General features: G+C 62.8%; 1 protein-coding gene across 2 annotated transcripts in view; it reads left to right on the forward strand.

Annotated features, from left to right (window-relative positions):
* The window catches only part of SCAP (SREBF chaperone), a 67294-nt gene extending 54886 nt beyond the window's left edge, over positions 1 to 12408 (forward strand). Inside the window, exons 5-23 of one of the 2 annotated variants that reach the window (XM_087867091.1) lie at positions 205 to 425; positions 591 to 696; positions 1271 to 1512; positions 1916 to 2042; positions 3359 to 3471; positions 4430 to 4524; positions 5718 to 5816; positions 5952 to 6170; positions 7009 to 7385; positions 7897 to 8085; positions 8173 to 8374; positions 8445 to 8560; positions 8646 to 9168; positions 9258 to 9343; positions 10971 to 11053; positions 11160 to 11326; positions 11486 to 11566; positions 11768 to 11974; positions 12058 to 12408. In XM_087867091.1, coding sequence (XP_087723217.1) covers positions 205 to 425; positions 591 to 696; positions 1271 to 1512; positions 1916 to 2042; positions 3359 to 3471; positions 4430 to 4524; positions 5718 to 5816; positions 5952 to 6170; positions 7009 to 7385; positions 7897 to 8085; positions 8173 to 8374; positions 8445 to 8560; positions 8646 to 9168; positions 9258 to 9343; positions 10971 to 11053; positions 11160 to 11326; positions 11486 to 11566; positions 11768 to 11974; positions 12058 to 12303 — 3499 coding nt within the window. In that variant the 3' untranslated portion in view covers positions 12304 to 12408. The remainder of the gene's footprint in view (positions 1 to 204; positions 426 to 590; positions 697 to 1270; positions 1513 to 1915; positions 2043 to 3358; positions 3472 to 4429; positions 4525 to 5717; positions 5817 to 5951; positions 6171 to 7008; positions 7386 to 7896; positions 8086 to 8172; positions 8375 to 8444; positions 8561 to 8645; positions 9169 to 9257; positions 9344 to 10970; positions 11054 to 11159; positions 11327 to 11485; positions 11567 to 11767; positions 11975 to 12057) is intronic. The other variant, XM_045778878.2, reaches the window with a different exon arrangement.
* The last annotated feature ends 22 nt before the right edge of the window (positions 12409 to 12430 follow it).

Consider the following 12430-nt stretch of genomic DNA (forward strand, 5'->3'; position numbering starts at 1 on the left):
GGGGCCTCATGTGTCCTGTGAAGGTCCATCAACCACACGGTTTGGTTGTTGACCACCTGGAAGAACTTTCCCCTGCTGTCCTAATCCGTAGGCTCTTTGAGGTAGCAGGCTCCCAGGAACCCGATGACAGAGGCTCCCCGTAAGTGCAGCGCGCCTGCCCTGTGCGCAAGGCTCAGCAGGTGCCCCGTGCTCTCTCCCGCACAGTTCCGGCACCAGGGGCCTGGAGGAGGTGTGCCTGCAGGTGACCGACCTGCTGCCGGGCCTCAGGAAGCTCCGGAACCTACTTCCTGAGCATGGGTGCCTGCTGCTGTCCCCCGGGAACTTCTGGCAGAATGACCGGGAGCGCTTCCATGCTGATCCTGACATCATCGGGACCATCCACCAGCACGAGCCCAAAACCTTACAGACCTCAGCCACGCTCAAAGGTACCTCCGGGCAGGGTGCCTGTGGGTCACCGTGTGCTCTCTGATGGGCACTCTGGCAGATCAGCGGTTACCCCTTGTTTCTTAGGGTGGGGGGTAGGGAGGGGTCCTTGATGGCTCCACCGTGGCTGTGTTCCTGTGTCAGTACCTGCTGGTTTCTGTGTGCAGACTTGCTCTTTGGTGTTCCTGGGAAGTACAGCGGGGTGAGCCTCTACACCAGGAAGAGGATGGTCTCGTACACCATCACGCTGGTCTTCCAGCGCTACCATGCCAAGTAAGGCCGTCGGCACTCGGGGCTCCCGGCCGGGCTGTGGGATGGCATGAGTCTTTGAGTAGTCCCCGTTCTGGTTTAGGGTGTCCGGAATGCCCCAAGGGGAAAGTGCAGTTTTCAGGCCTCCTGTTGAAATGTTTCTCTCTTAGACTGAAGGATACTCTGTTTTCCCATTTGAGCGGGGATGACCTGACGCCTGGTTGAGAATAAGGGACTAACTATACATTGGGTAATTGAATTTAAAAAGAAGAAGAAGAAGGGACTAAGGCAAATTCATTGTCCTGGTGCTTCCAATGGTCTTTCTGGAGCCTCTGGCGGGAGTCCCCAGCGGGTGGCTTCTGAGCCTGAAGTGGCCGCAGGCCTTCCCTGCCGAGGGCGAGAGCACCAGAGATGCCTCCGCTTGGCCATCCTGGGGCTCGGGTACTCAGAGTGCCGTGACCGGTCAGGAAAGGGTGTTGAGGAGGGAGGCGGGGGAGCTCCTGAGACAACTTTGGAGACTAGGGGGAGCTCAGACACCCCAGAAAAGCGCCCTCCATCATGGGGAGGAGAGGGAAGCCCTGATGGACTTGCCTTCCAGGAGTCGTCTCTGCCCCTGGCCCAAGAGGGACAGTCCGTCTCCTCCCCCCCCCCCCGACTCCATGACCAGGTTCCTGGGCAGCCTGCGGGCCCGCCTCATGCTCCTGCACCCCAGCCCCAACTGCAGCCTGCGCGCCGAGAGCCTGGTCCACGTGCACTTCAAGGAGGAGATTGGCATCGCCGAACTCATCCCCCTCGTCACCACCTACATCATCCTGTTCGCCTACATCTACTTCTCCACACGTGGGTCCACAGCACAGGGGCTGGGGGCTTTCTCCAAGCTAAGTGCGCATTCCAGACCACCTGCTCCCCACCTCTGGAAGTGGCTCGGGCAGAGATGTCGAACATGCCCAGTGCTCGCAAAAGCCAGGGCTTCGTCCTCCCGCACAGTCTCGGGCTTGGGTGGGTCCAGGCCTTCTTGGGCTTCTCGGGAAAAGACCCTTCCTGGGTTAGGGTTCCTAAAAGACACACCATTTCCCTGAGATGGGGAAGTATACGTGGCTGTCCTTTGCTTGGGTTAAACCGGGGTCCTCCCCATTCTCAGATGTCAGGGCACACTCTGCTCCTAGGAGATAAGCCCAGAAGGGCCCAGGTGCGTCCGGGTCTGGGGGAGATGCTGCCCTGATGTGTCCTCTCCGCCCTGCAGGCAAGATCGACATGGTCAAGTCCAAGTGGGGACTGGCTCTGGCTGCCGTGGTCACAGTGCTCAGCTCGCTGCTCATGTCCGTGGGGCTCTGCACACTCTTCGGCCTGACACCCACCCTCAACGGCGGGTAGGTCCCCACCAGGGTCCACCGAGCTTCAGGCCGGAGAGCCTCTGGGCTTGCCCGGGACTGGATGCTTGCTGTTGCGTTGTGTCTTCACGTTGTTATCTTGACGTTTAAGAGGTACATTCTTTACCTTTGGCTTGTGTTCGTACTCCTGGACGTGTAGTGTGTCTGTACATACATGTAATACATGTATGGGTGTGTGTGTAGGGCGTGTGTTCATATATGTGTATATACGTGTGTTTCTGCACGTGTGTGGTCTTGACCTGCGTGTGCGTGTGTCTGTAAGTGGATGTGGGCGTGCGTGTGTGTTCATCTGTTACATATACACATGCATACTGCTCCTCGATGGTTAAGGCACAGATGGGTGGGAGGTTAAGAGACGTACATTTTCTTCCCTTTGCTACGAAAACATTTAAGTGACTAATAAAATAGGTCATTTCGGAGTTTTTAAGACACAAGCACACTCTGATTTGCCGCCTTTCCATTGACACGTGCTTTTCTCCTGCCATTTCTCTCCAACTCTTGGGCCAGAAGCCCTGCCCCGTGTTTGTCTTCGGTCTCCACCACTCTCACTAGGCCCCACCCGCCCGTCCGTTAGTGGTCGCTGACCGCCTGGCCTGTCCCCTCCCGGGGCTGGTTGCGGGAGCAGCGACGTTGTGTTTTCTGTTACTTCCCTTGCTCGCGGAACACTTGCTTCCTTTCCTGAACCTGACGGGGCTGATGTCCCCTCCCCCGCGGGCCGTCTGCTGTGCCCTCCTCAGAGCCCTGGGTTCCACCGCCCCACGGCGGGGATCCCGGCAGGCATACCTCAGCCGGTGGCCCTGCCTCTCGTGGCTCCTCACCAGCAGTGTGAGCCTCAGCTCCCAGAGAGCTAGTAGCTCTCCAGACAGCCTCTGCAGAGGTGAGTAGGGCTGGAGGCTCCTCTCATCCCCCTTCTACCTAGTCCCGACGGCTTGGCCTGCAGTGCTGCCGAGGCTCCTGGCGTTTGCTCCGGCCAGCGGAGTCTGGTGTGGGAGGGACAGGGAGAGCGGTGCGCCGGCAGCCGCTGTGTGCCGCGTCGGTGGAGGCCGGGATGCTTGCTGACCGCTCGGCCAGGCTTCCAAGCCTGCCTGAAAGCTGAGAGCTGTGCAGGCAGAGGCCCTGTGTGGGGTGGCGGGGGAGGCTGGGGCTTGCGCCCTGCGCTTCTGGAAGTCACTCAGCAGCCTCCCACTAGAGGCCGCAAAGCCCACAGCCTTCCTGGGGCCCACACCCGTGGCGAACCAGCATGTGTTGGGGGCCCTCCTCAGCACTGTCCTCACCCTCTCCCTCTCTGTCCCCAGCGAGATCTTCCCCTACCTTGTGGTGGTTATTGGGTTAGAGAACGTGTTGGTGCTTACCAAGTCCGTGGTCTCGACCCCAGTGGACCTCGAGGTGAAGCTGCGCATAGCCCAAGGTAACGCGGCTGGCAGTGGGGGTGCCCTGGGGGGGCCTTCTGTGCTGGGCTTCCTGCTGTGGAGGGGACAGGGAGCCCCAGAAATCGCCCTTGCTCTGACCTCTGGTGTAGCATGGCGTGGACCACCAGGCCCTGGGGGCGTGTTAGCACGAGCCCTGAGGAACCACAGAACCGCTGGACTTGACTTTGTCCTGGGGCATGTGTCAGTAAGAGCACAGCCGAACTCTGTGGCAGGGCTCAGTGTTCGGTGGCCCTCTGTGCAGACTGGCACCTGGTGCTTTCTCTTCCTGCCTCCCGCCGCCACACTCGGCCCAGGCTCCCGCGGCTGGGCACTTCAGAGACGCTGCCTCCACAGCTGCCATAGAAGGGCCTGTGACTCGGTGCCCAGAGCTGGGGATCGGGATGCTGAGGAAAGTGGGCAGAGAGCCTAGAGCTGGAAGTCTGAACTCTGTGCTTCCTCCTCCTAACCCCCAGTCTGTGGGAGCGGGGCCGAGGGCAGGCTGTTCGTTCACTCGACAAGCCTTCGTGAGCTTCTATGAGACGCCAGGCCCTGCGCTCGATGGGGAGCTCTGAGGACACAAGGGGACCTGGCCCCTTAGCCAGCAGGTGCTTGCTGTGGGGGAGGGGCTGGAGGAAGAACACTGCTAGCACTTCCATCGCTCGGGCCTTCTGCCCGGTGTGGGCAGGCCTGTGCGGACCAGACAGAACGGTACGTGGAGGCCGGATGTGCCAGAGTGGGTGGCACTCGGCCTTCCTCTCGGATGTGCTCATCTCAGCACCCTGCTTCTCCCTTCCTCTGATGCTGCTTGCAGCTCTCCTCTGCTCTCCAGCTGCTTCCCGCAGCAGCTGTGCAGTGGTGGCAGCTCCTGGGCGCTGGGCCCCTGGGGTGGAATGGCTGCCTCGGAAGGCTGGGCACCCTCCCCATGTGCTGGCCCCCTGGCCCCGTTGTCCTCTGCAGGCCTCAGCAGTGAGAGCTGGTCCATCATGAAGAACATGGCCACGGAGCTGGGCATCATCCTCATTGGCTACTTCACCCTGGTGCCCGCCATCCAGGTAAGGCCCCAAGGCCTGCCCCGCGGGTGAGTGTGGAGCCAGCTGCTCAGTTCCCCACCTGTGTGCAGGGGGTCCCCTCTCAGCGCAGACACCCCGGCCTCGGGACCTGTGCTGCCCGGATGGCGTTCCGTGCAGAGTGCTGCTGGCAGGCCTGGTTCAGAAGCTCTCACCCAGGTCCAGTGAGACCTGTTTCTCGTTTCTCAGCAGAAGCCCTGTGGGGCCCCTGCACTGGTCCCCTCCTCCTTCCTAGGCTTAGGCCTGACCCATATCTGCAGCCTCCAGACATACCCCCCCCATGGGAGGGCCACCACCCACTACTCCGAGTGGCTCCTGCTCTTGGCCAAGTGCCCCCACTCAGCTGTGGGGCTGCAAGCAGGTGGAGGGGGACCTACACGGAGTGAGAACGCTGACTTGCTAACCCTGCTCGAGGGTTGTCTTGTCCTCGCCTTCCTTCCCCCAGAGCTGGCAGGCCTACTGAGTTGTGGGGGTGAGCAGAGAACACAGGGTGACCCAGAGGGCATCTGCAGGACACAGTGCCATCTTGGGACATTAGAGCTGCCGTGAGCACTGTGCCACCATGAGCTGGGTCCTTCATCTTACCCCGGGTGGGAGTGGAAGCTGTGGTGAAGGGCAGAGGAGAAAAACTGAAATCAGCTGATCCCATCTGTTGACAGAGCTTGGGGAGCAGAGACACTACTGTATTCAGTTTCAGGGCAGAAATTGGTTCCCTCCTGCCCTCTCTCCCTCCTTTGGTGCTGTGCAGTCACTGGCCAGGCTTTCTGAGAGTCCTGCGTGGGGTCAGGCCTGGGTGCTAGATACACATTGGTCATAGGACTTAAGCAGGGCCAGAGGGTCAGTGGGGGAGGGCTTTTGGGGAAGGGGGATGGTGGGGCTCAGAGCTTTGCAGGTTGGATCAGGCCCTTCTCCCTAGGGGGATTGGAAGGTTTAGGGAGAGCACCCACCCTTCCACTTCCCCTGGTGGGGGTGGGGTGTCTCTGCTGCCCCCTGGTGGGGAGGGAGGGAGCAGCAGGCACTGCCTCTCCTTGGCTGCTCCTAGACTCGGCATCTCCTTTCTCTCTGTGGGGCTCTGCCTGCCACTGCCCTGCAGATTTTGAGGTGCCTGCAGGCAGGGAGCTGCTTCTCAGGGGCTGGGCCATGCTGTCATCATGTCCCCTCATCTGCTCTCATTCCAGGAGTTCTGTCTCTTTGCTGTCGTGGGCCTGGTGTCAGACTTCTTCCTTCAGATGCTGTTTTTCACCACTGTCCTTTCCATTGACATTCGCCGGATGGAGGTAGGATTGCGCTGTGCCCTGCCCCCCCCCTTCCTGGCCATACTCAGGGTGTCCTGGGGTGAGAGCTGTGCAGACCTCGGTCAGGGGCAGCCACCGGACAGCAGCCTCAAGCCCCGACCACTGCGCCCCCCACAGCTAGCGGACCTGAACAAGCGGCTGCCCTCGGAGGCCTGCCTGCCCCCAGCGAAACCAGTGGGGCGGCCAGCACGCTTCGAGCGGCAGCTGGCTGTGCGGCCCTCCACACCCCACACCATCACACTGCAACCGTCCTCCTTCCGAAACCTGCGGCTCCCCAAGAGGCTGCGCGTCGTCTACTTCCTGGCCCGCACCCGCCTGGCACAGCGCCTTATCATGGTACCCTCCGCCCCTGCCCTCTGAGGGCCAGCACTCCGTTCCCTCTGGACTTTTGCACTTCGCCTTGGAGGTGGGGGGTGCCCCTCAGGTCCTCGTGGCCCCAGGAAGCCTGGCTTTGGGAAGCTGCCCACCATACGCTCCTGCCCGGGTCCTGGTAGCTTCTGAGGTGATAAGCCTATCCATGGGAGAAGCAGCCCTGGGAGCATCGGGTATAAGAGTCATCATCTCCCTAGAGGGACCCAGGACAGGAGCCTGGTTGATGGGGTGCTCCGGGCTGGAACTACCGTGGTTCCCCAAGCTAGGGTTCCCCTGCCACACAGTGCGCAGGCATCAGAAAACGCTGGCCAGAATCACTGGCTTGTTGGGCTGGGCGGAAGGAGAGGAGCAGGGCTGGCTAGTGGCCAGCAGTGGCGCCCCCTGGAGCTGCCGGGAGAGGGAGCAAGGCTGAGGCCCTCTGCGGACTGGGGGACCCATGGGCGTCTCTGGAGCAGGTCACTTAGCTGGTCCCTCTCGCCACGCTGTCTGTGGGAATGGTGCCTGATTTCTGGCCCCAGCCGATAGATGGGGATTGGGGAAGTTCCAAGGACGCTCTTCTGTTTCAAGGCTGGGAAACCCAAACCATGACCGTGAAAAGGGAACCAGGTCCCTCCAGTGGCAGTTGGCCCAGGTGGTAGTGGGAGGACTTGGCGAGGCAGAAGGGAGGACAGATTGGGACCTGCGTCTTCTCCCCACCCCGAGGCCTGAGGTCCCTGTGCTGCTTCCTTCTGGCATGAGGGCCAAGGCTGCTGGGGGTCGGGGCACCCAGAGGCCCCACTGAACGTCCACTGCCCCGCTGCAGGCCGGCACCGTCGTCTGGATCGGCATCCTGGTGTACACAGACCCAGCCGGGCTGCGCACCTACCTTGCTGCCCAGGTGACCGAACAGAGCCCGCTGGGCGAGGGCGCCCTGACTCCCATGCCTGTGCCTAGTGGTGTGCTGCCCGCCAGCCACCCGGACCCTGCCTTCTCCATCTTCCCACCCGATGCCCCTAAGTTACCCGAGAACCAGACATTGCCTGGAGAGCCACCTGAGCCTGGGGGCCCAGCAGAGGGTGCCCATGACAGCCCTGTCCCGGAGGTCACGTGGGGGCCTGAGGATGAAGAACTCTGGAGGCAGCTCTCCTTCCGCCACTGGCCGACGCTCTTCAGCTACTACAACATCACGCTGGCCAAGAGGTGAGTTAGGCTGTGCCGGCTGCCCCCTCCCCGCCTGGTGTCAGCGCCTCGTCCCCAGAGTGTCCCTTCCCCCTCAGGCCGGAGACCCATTGCTTTGAATTCCGCAGTTTCTTTCAAAGAAACCCGCATAGGGTCGTGAGGTAGGAACCAGTGCGTCAGGCAGCCACCACCCGACAGGAGCCCTGGGTCCCCCCGCCTGGGAAGTCACAGGTTGCTGCCAGCCCCTCAGCCCGAATGAGATCAACCCGCCAGTGGTCACCCACTCTGTGCCAGGACGGTGACAGAGGCAGCCCGCATGCAGTGGTGGCTCTGCCGCACTGGTGCCTGTCACAGAGCAAGGCTGGGTGTTAGAGCTGGGCTGGGAGGAACTTGGCTCTGCGCTGCCTGCCCCCCCAATGCTGGGAAGCCTGTCCCCAGGGGGTGGGCTTGGAGTGGAGCCGGTGGAGCCAGCCCCTATGGGAAGTGGGGAGGGGTCCTTCTGCAGGCACCCCGCTGACCCCCCCCCCCCCAGGTACATCAGCCTGCTGCCCGTCATCCCGGTCACGCTGCGTCTGAACCCCAGAGAGGCCCTGGAGGGGCGGCACCCCCAGGACGGCCGCAGCGCCTGGCGCCCGCGACAGCCCGGGCCGGGTGGGCTCTGGGAGGCCGGCCCCAGGGCGCCGGGCGTGGCACCGGCCCACGGCGACGTCACCCTGTACAAGTAAGGCCCAAGAGGGGGTGGGGGATGGGGATGGGGGGAGGGGAGGGGGAGGGGCGGGCGCGCCTGACCACGCTCCGGGCCGCGCAGGGTGGCGGCGCTCGGCCTGGCGGCCGGCATGGTGCTCGTGCTGCTGCTGCTCTGCCTCTACCGCGTGCTCTGCCCGCGCAACTACGGGCAGCCCGGCAGCGGGCCCGGCCGGCGGCGGCGCGGCGAGCTGCCCTGCGACGACTACGGCTACGCGCCGCCCGAGACGGAGATTGTGCCGCTGGTGCTGCGCGGGCACCTCATGGTGAGTGCGGGGGGCGGGGCCGGGGGCGGGCCGGGGGCGGGGCCCACAGCTGACCGCGCCCCTCCCGCAGGACATCGAGTGTCTGGCCAGCGACGGCATGCTGCTGGTGAGCTGCTGCCTGGCGGGCCACGTGTGTGTGTGGGACGCGCAGACCGGGGACTGCCTCACGCGCATCCCGCGCCCGGGGTAGGTGCCCGCCCTCCTCCGACCCCCGCCCTCCCCGTCCCCCCATCCCACTCTGTCCTCACTCAGTCCTCCTGGCCCCTGGCAGGCAGCGCCGCGACAGTGGCGTTGGCAGCGCGTTTGAGGCTCAGGAGAGCTGGGAACGGCTGTCCGACAGCGGGAAGGGGGGCCCAGAGGAGCCGGGGGACAGCCCTCCTCTGCGGCACCGGCCCCGGGGCCCTCCGCCGCCTGCCCTCTTCCGGGACCAGCCAGACCTCACCTGCCTGATCGACACCAACTTCTCAGCCCAGCCGAGACTCTCGGAACCCACGCAGCCCGAGCCCCGGCACCGGGCGGGCTGCAGCCGTGCTCGCGACGGCCCGGGCTACGACTTCAGCCGCCTGGTGCAGCGCGTGTACCAGGAGGACGGCCTGGCGCCCAGCCGCGCGCCAGCCCTGCGCCCGGCCTCCCCTGGGCCCGGGCCGCCCTTGACCCCCGAGGACGAGGGGGGCTGTCCTCCCGAGAAGGGCTCCCCTTCCCTGGCCTGGGCCCCCAGCGCAGACGGCTCCATCTGGAGCCTGGAGCTACAGGGCAGCCTTATCGTGGTGGGGCGGAGCAGTGGCCGCCTGGAGGTGGGCAGGGGCCTGGGTGGGAAGGCCGTCGGTGCGTGGGCTGTGGGGGCGTCCCCGGCCGCAGGTGCTCACGGCCTCTGGGCCTGCAGGTGTGGGACGCCATCGAGGGCACACTGCGCTGCAGCAGCGAGGAGGTGTCCTCGGGCATCACGGCCCTCGTCTTTCTGGACAAAAGGTGAGAGCGCCGCACCGCCCAGCCTCTACCCAGGTGTCCCATTCCTGGTCCCTTCCCCACTGCGCCATTGATGGTCCTTCTCAGTACTCAGCCCCACACCTGTGAACAGCAGGTAGGCCACCACTGTGAGGGGTGACAACTGAAACACTTAGGCCCTTAATCACTGTGACTCAGTTTCCCTCTTATTCTGCCAAGTCAGGGTTTCTGGGATGAGCCCATCAGTGTGGACCTTACCAGGTCTTGGCTGCATTTTCAGTGACAGAAAAATGCTTTCTCAGCAGAACCTTCTTTTTAAAACTTCCCTTCATGTTTGATGCGGTCCGCTGCGGTCCGCTGCTCTCACCTCCCTCCTCGGCGTGCTCCTTGGCTGTGGGTGCTCAGCCACCAGAGCTTTCGCTCCCCGCTCTTGGCCGTTAAACCCAGGTCTCTCTGCGACCAGGTGCCTCCTGCTTAACACGACCCACCTGTCTCGTGCTGGCTCTGTCCTCCGGGTCCCGACCATTTGTGGCACCAGCTTCTAGTTAGAGCCGGAGCCTTTTTCTTCTCGGGGGTGGGGTACCCTTGGCCCTCAGCTCTCAGGTTCTAGTGGGTGCTGCTGTCCTCTCGGCCCCCTCGAGGCTGCTTGCACGGGCCTTGGCTGACACCCTCCCCTCCAGCCTGGCCACGTTTGTCAGTTCCTCCACACTTGGAAATTCTTCCCCGCTGCTTGTTTTCTCAGGCTCAGGGAAGGCCTGGGGTGCCTGCCCAGCCCTCAGAGCTGCCGGTGACCGTGGGCTGTCCTTCTCGCCCTCCCCGCTCCCCCTACCCCGTGTCTTGGCAGGCTCTGGCCGGGGCCCTTCCACTTCAGGGCCCAGGCATGCACTGCCTTGTGCTGGAGGAAGACTTTGAACTCCACTTACTTCAAGGCTTTGGGGACCCCTGGGCAAATGCCCCCGTTTCTGCCTAGGAATTCCTGGGCAGTGAAGAAATTCTTTCTTTGTGGAAAAAGGAGGTGCAGTGGGTGGTGCTTGATCAAAGCTGCTTCTCCAGGGCGGAAACCGCAGTGCCTCCTGCGGCCCCCTTGAGGCCCTCCTCTCTCCTCAGAAGCCCCTCCTTTAGGGGCACCTGGGTGGCACAGCGGTTAAGCGTCTGCCTTCGGCTCAGGGCCTGATCCCGGCGTTCTGGGATCGAGCCCCACATCAGGCTCTTCCGCTATGAGCCTGCTTCTTCCTCTCCCACTCCCCCTGCTTGTGTTCCCTCTCTCGCTGGCTGTCTCTGTCTCTGTCGAATAAATAAATAAAATCTTTAAAAAAAAAAAAAGAAGCCCCTCCTTTAGTTCCAGCCTGTGAGGGGTTTTAACTCACAGTCTTACCAGGTGCCACTTTACACATGAGCTCATTTACCCTTGTGACCACTCTGCGAGGGGCATAGCTGTCCCTGTATCACAGATAAACAGAGGCAGAGGAGAGTTCAGCCTGGGTCCCCTGGCTTCAGCGTGTTTCCCAGCACCTGTGCTCGCCTCTTGGCCCTGGTCCCTCCGTCTGTTCCTATACGCCCAGCAGAGCTGACCTGTCCGGTGGCCACAGTGCTCGGCCCCCAGCCTGGGTGTTCTGAGGGACAGCCACCAGCAACCACTTTTCTCTTCCAGGATTGTGGCTGCCCGACTCAACGGTTCCCTGGATTTCTTCTCCTTGGAGACCCACACTGCCCTCAGCCCCCTGCAGTTCCGAGGTCAGAGGGCCTGTGCTGGGCAGGTGCCTGTACCTGGTGGGGGGGGTGTGCGGTGGTGCCTGCAGGGTGTTTCCTCAGAGATCCATACTTGGCCTGTCATCTCCAGGGACTCCAGGGCGAAGCAGTTCCCCCACGTCCCCTGTGTATAGCAGCAGTGACACAGTAGCCTGTCGCCTGACCCACACCGTGCCCTGTGCACACCAGAAACCCATCACAGCCCTGAAGGCCGCGGCTGGGCGACTTGTGACCGGGAGCCAGGACCACACACTGAGAGTGAGGGTTGGCTCCGTCTTGTGGGGGCTGGGGTGGCCTAGCCCGGGATGGCCAGCGTGTGGGGTCAGCCAGGGGGAGGATGCAGAGGAGGGATGTCCTGGCCAAAATGTAACTGGGAAACCACCTGAGACCAGAACCTGATGCCCACCCCTGCCCCAGGTGTTCCGTCTGGAGGACTCGTGTTGCCTCTTCACCCTGCAGGGCCACTCGGGGGCCATCACAGCTGTGTACATTGACCAGGTGAGGGGGCCACGGGGGGCTGTGGGTGGGGTGCCAGGGTACCAAGCCATGGCCTCTATTTCAGAGTGTGGACAGCTGGCCCCAGAACCTTCTGGGAAGCAGAGCTGGAGGACACCCCCTCCACCCCCCCCGGGCACTGGGACACCCTTGTGGACAGAGGTATTCCCCCAGTGATCTGGCACCCTGGGCCTGTTCTCCTAGACCATGGTGCTGGCCAGTGGAGGACAAGATGGGGCCATCTGCCTGTGGGATGTGCTGACAGGCAGCCGGGTCAGCCACATGTTCGCTCACCGTGGGGACATCACCTCCCTCACCTGTACCACGTCCTGTGTCATCAGCAGTGGCCTGGATGACCTCATCAGCATCTGGGACCGGAGCACTGGCATCAAGCTCTACTCCATTCAGCAGGTGGGCAGGACAGAGGCCACAGGGTTCTTGGGTGTTTCAGGGAGGGACTCGAGACACTGAGCTGATCCTGTCTTTGCCTCCAGGACCTGGGCTGTGGTGCAAGCTTGGGGGTCATCTCCGACAACCTGCTGGTGACTGGCGGCCAGGGCTGTGTCTCCTTTTGGGACCTAAACTACGGGGACCTGTTACAGACCGTCTACCTGGGGAAGAACAGTGAGGCCCAGCCCACCCGCCAGATCCTGGTGCTGGACAACGCCGCCATCGTCTGCAACTTTGGCAGCGAGCTCAGCCTGGTGTATGTGCCCTCCGTGCTGGAGAAGCTGGACTGAGCGGGGGCGGGGGCTGCGGTGCACAGCTGAGTCTTCCGGAAGCGGTCTCTCAACTGTCCTGTCCTGCCTCGTGACTGTAATATTAAATTTTTTTTTTTAATCCCATCTGCCCACGGGCCTTCCAAGC

The sequence above is a fragment of the Ursus americanus genome, chromosome 14, assembly GCF_024610735.1.
Source record: "Ursus americanus isolate L20-20 chromosome 14, mUrsAme1.1.p, whole genome shotgun sequence".
In the NCBI taxonomy this organism is placed as follows: domain Eukaryota; kingdom Metazoa; phylum Chordata; class Mammalia; order Carnivora; family Ursidae; genus Ursus; species Ursus americanus.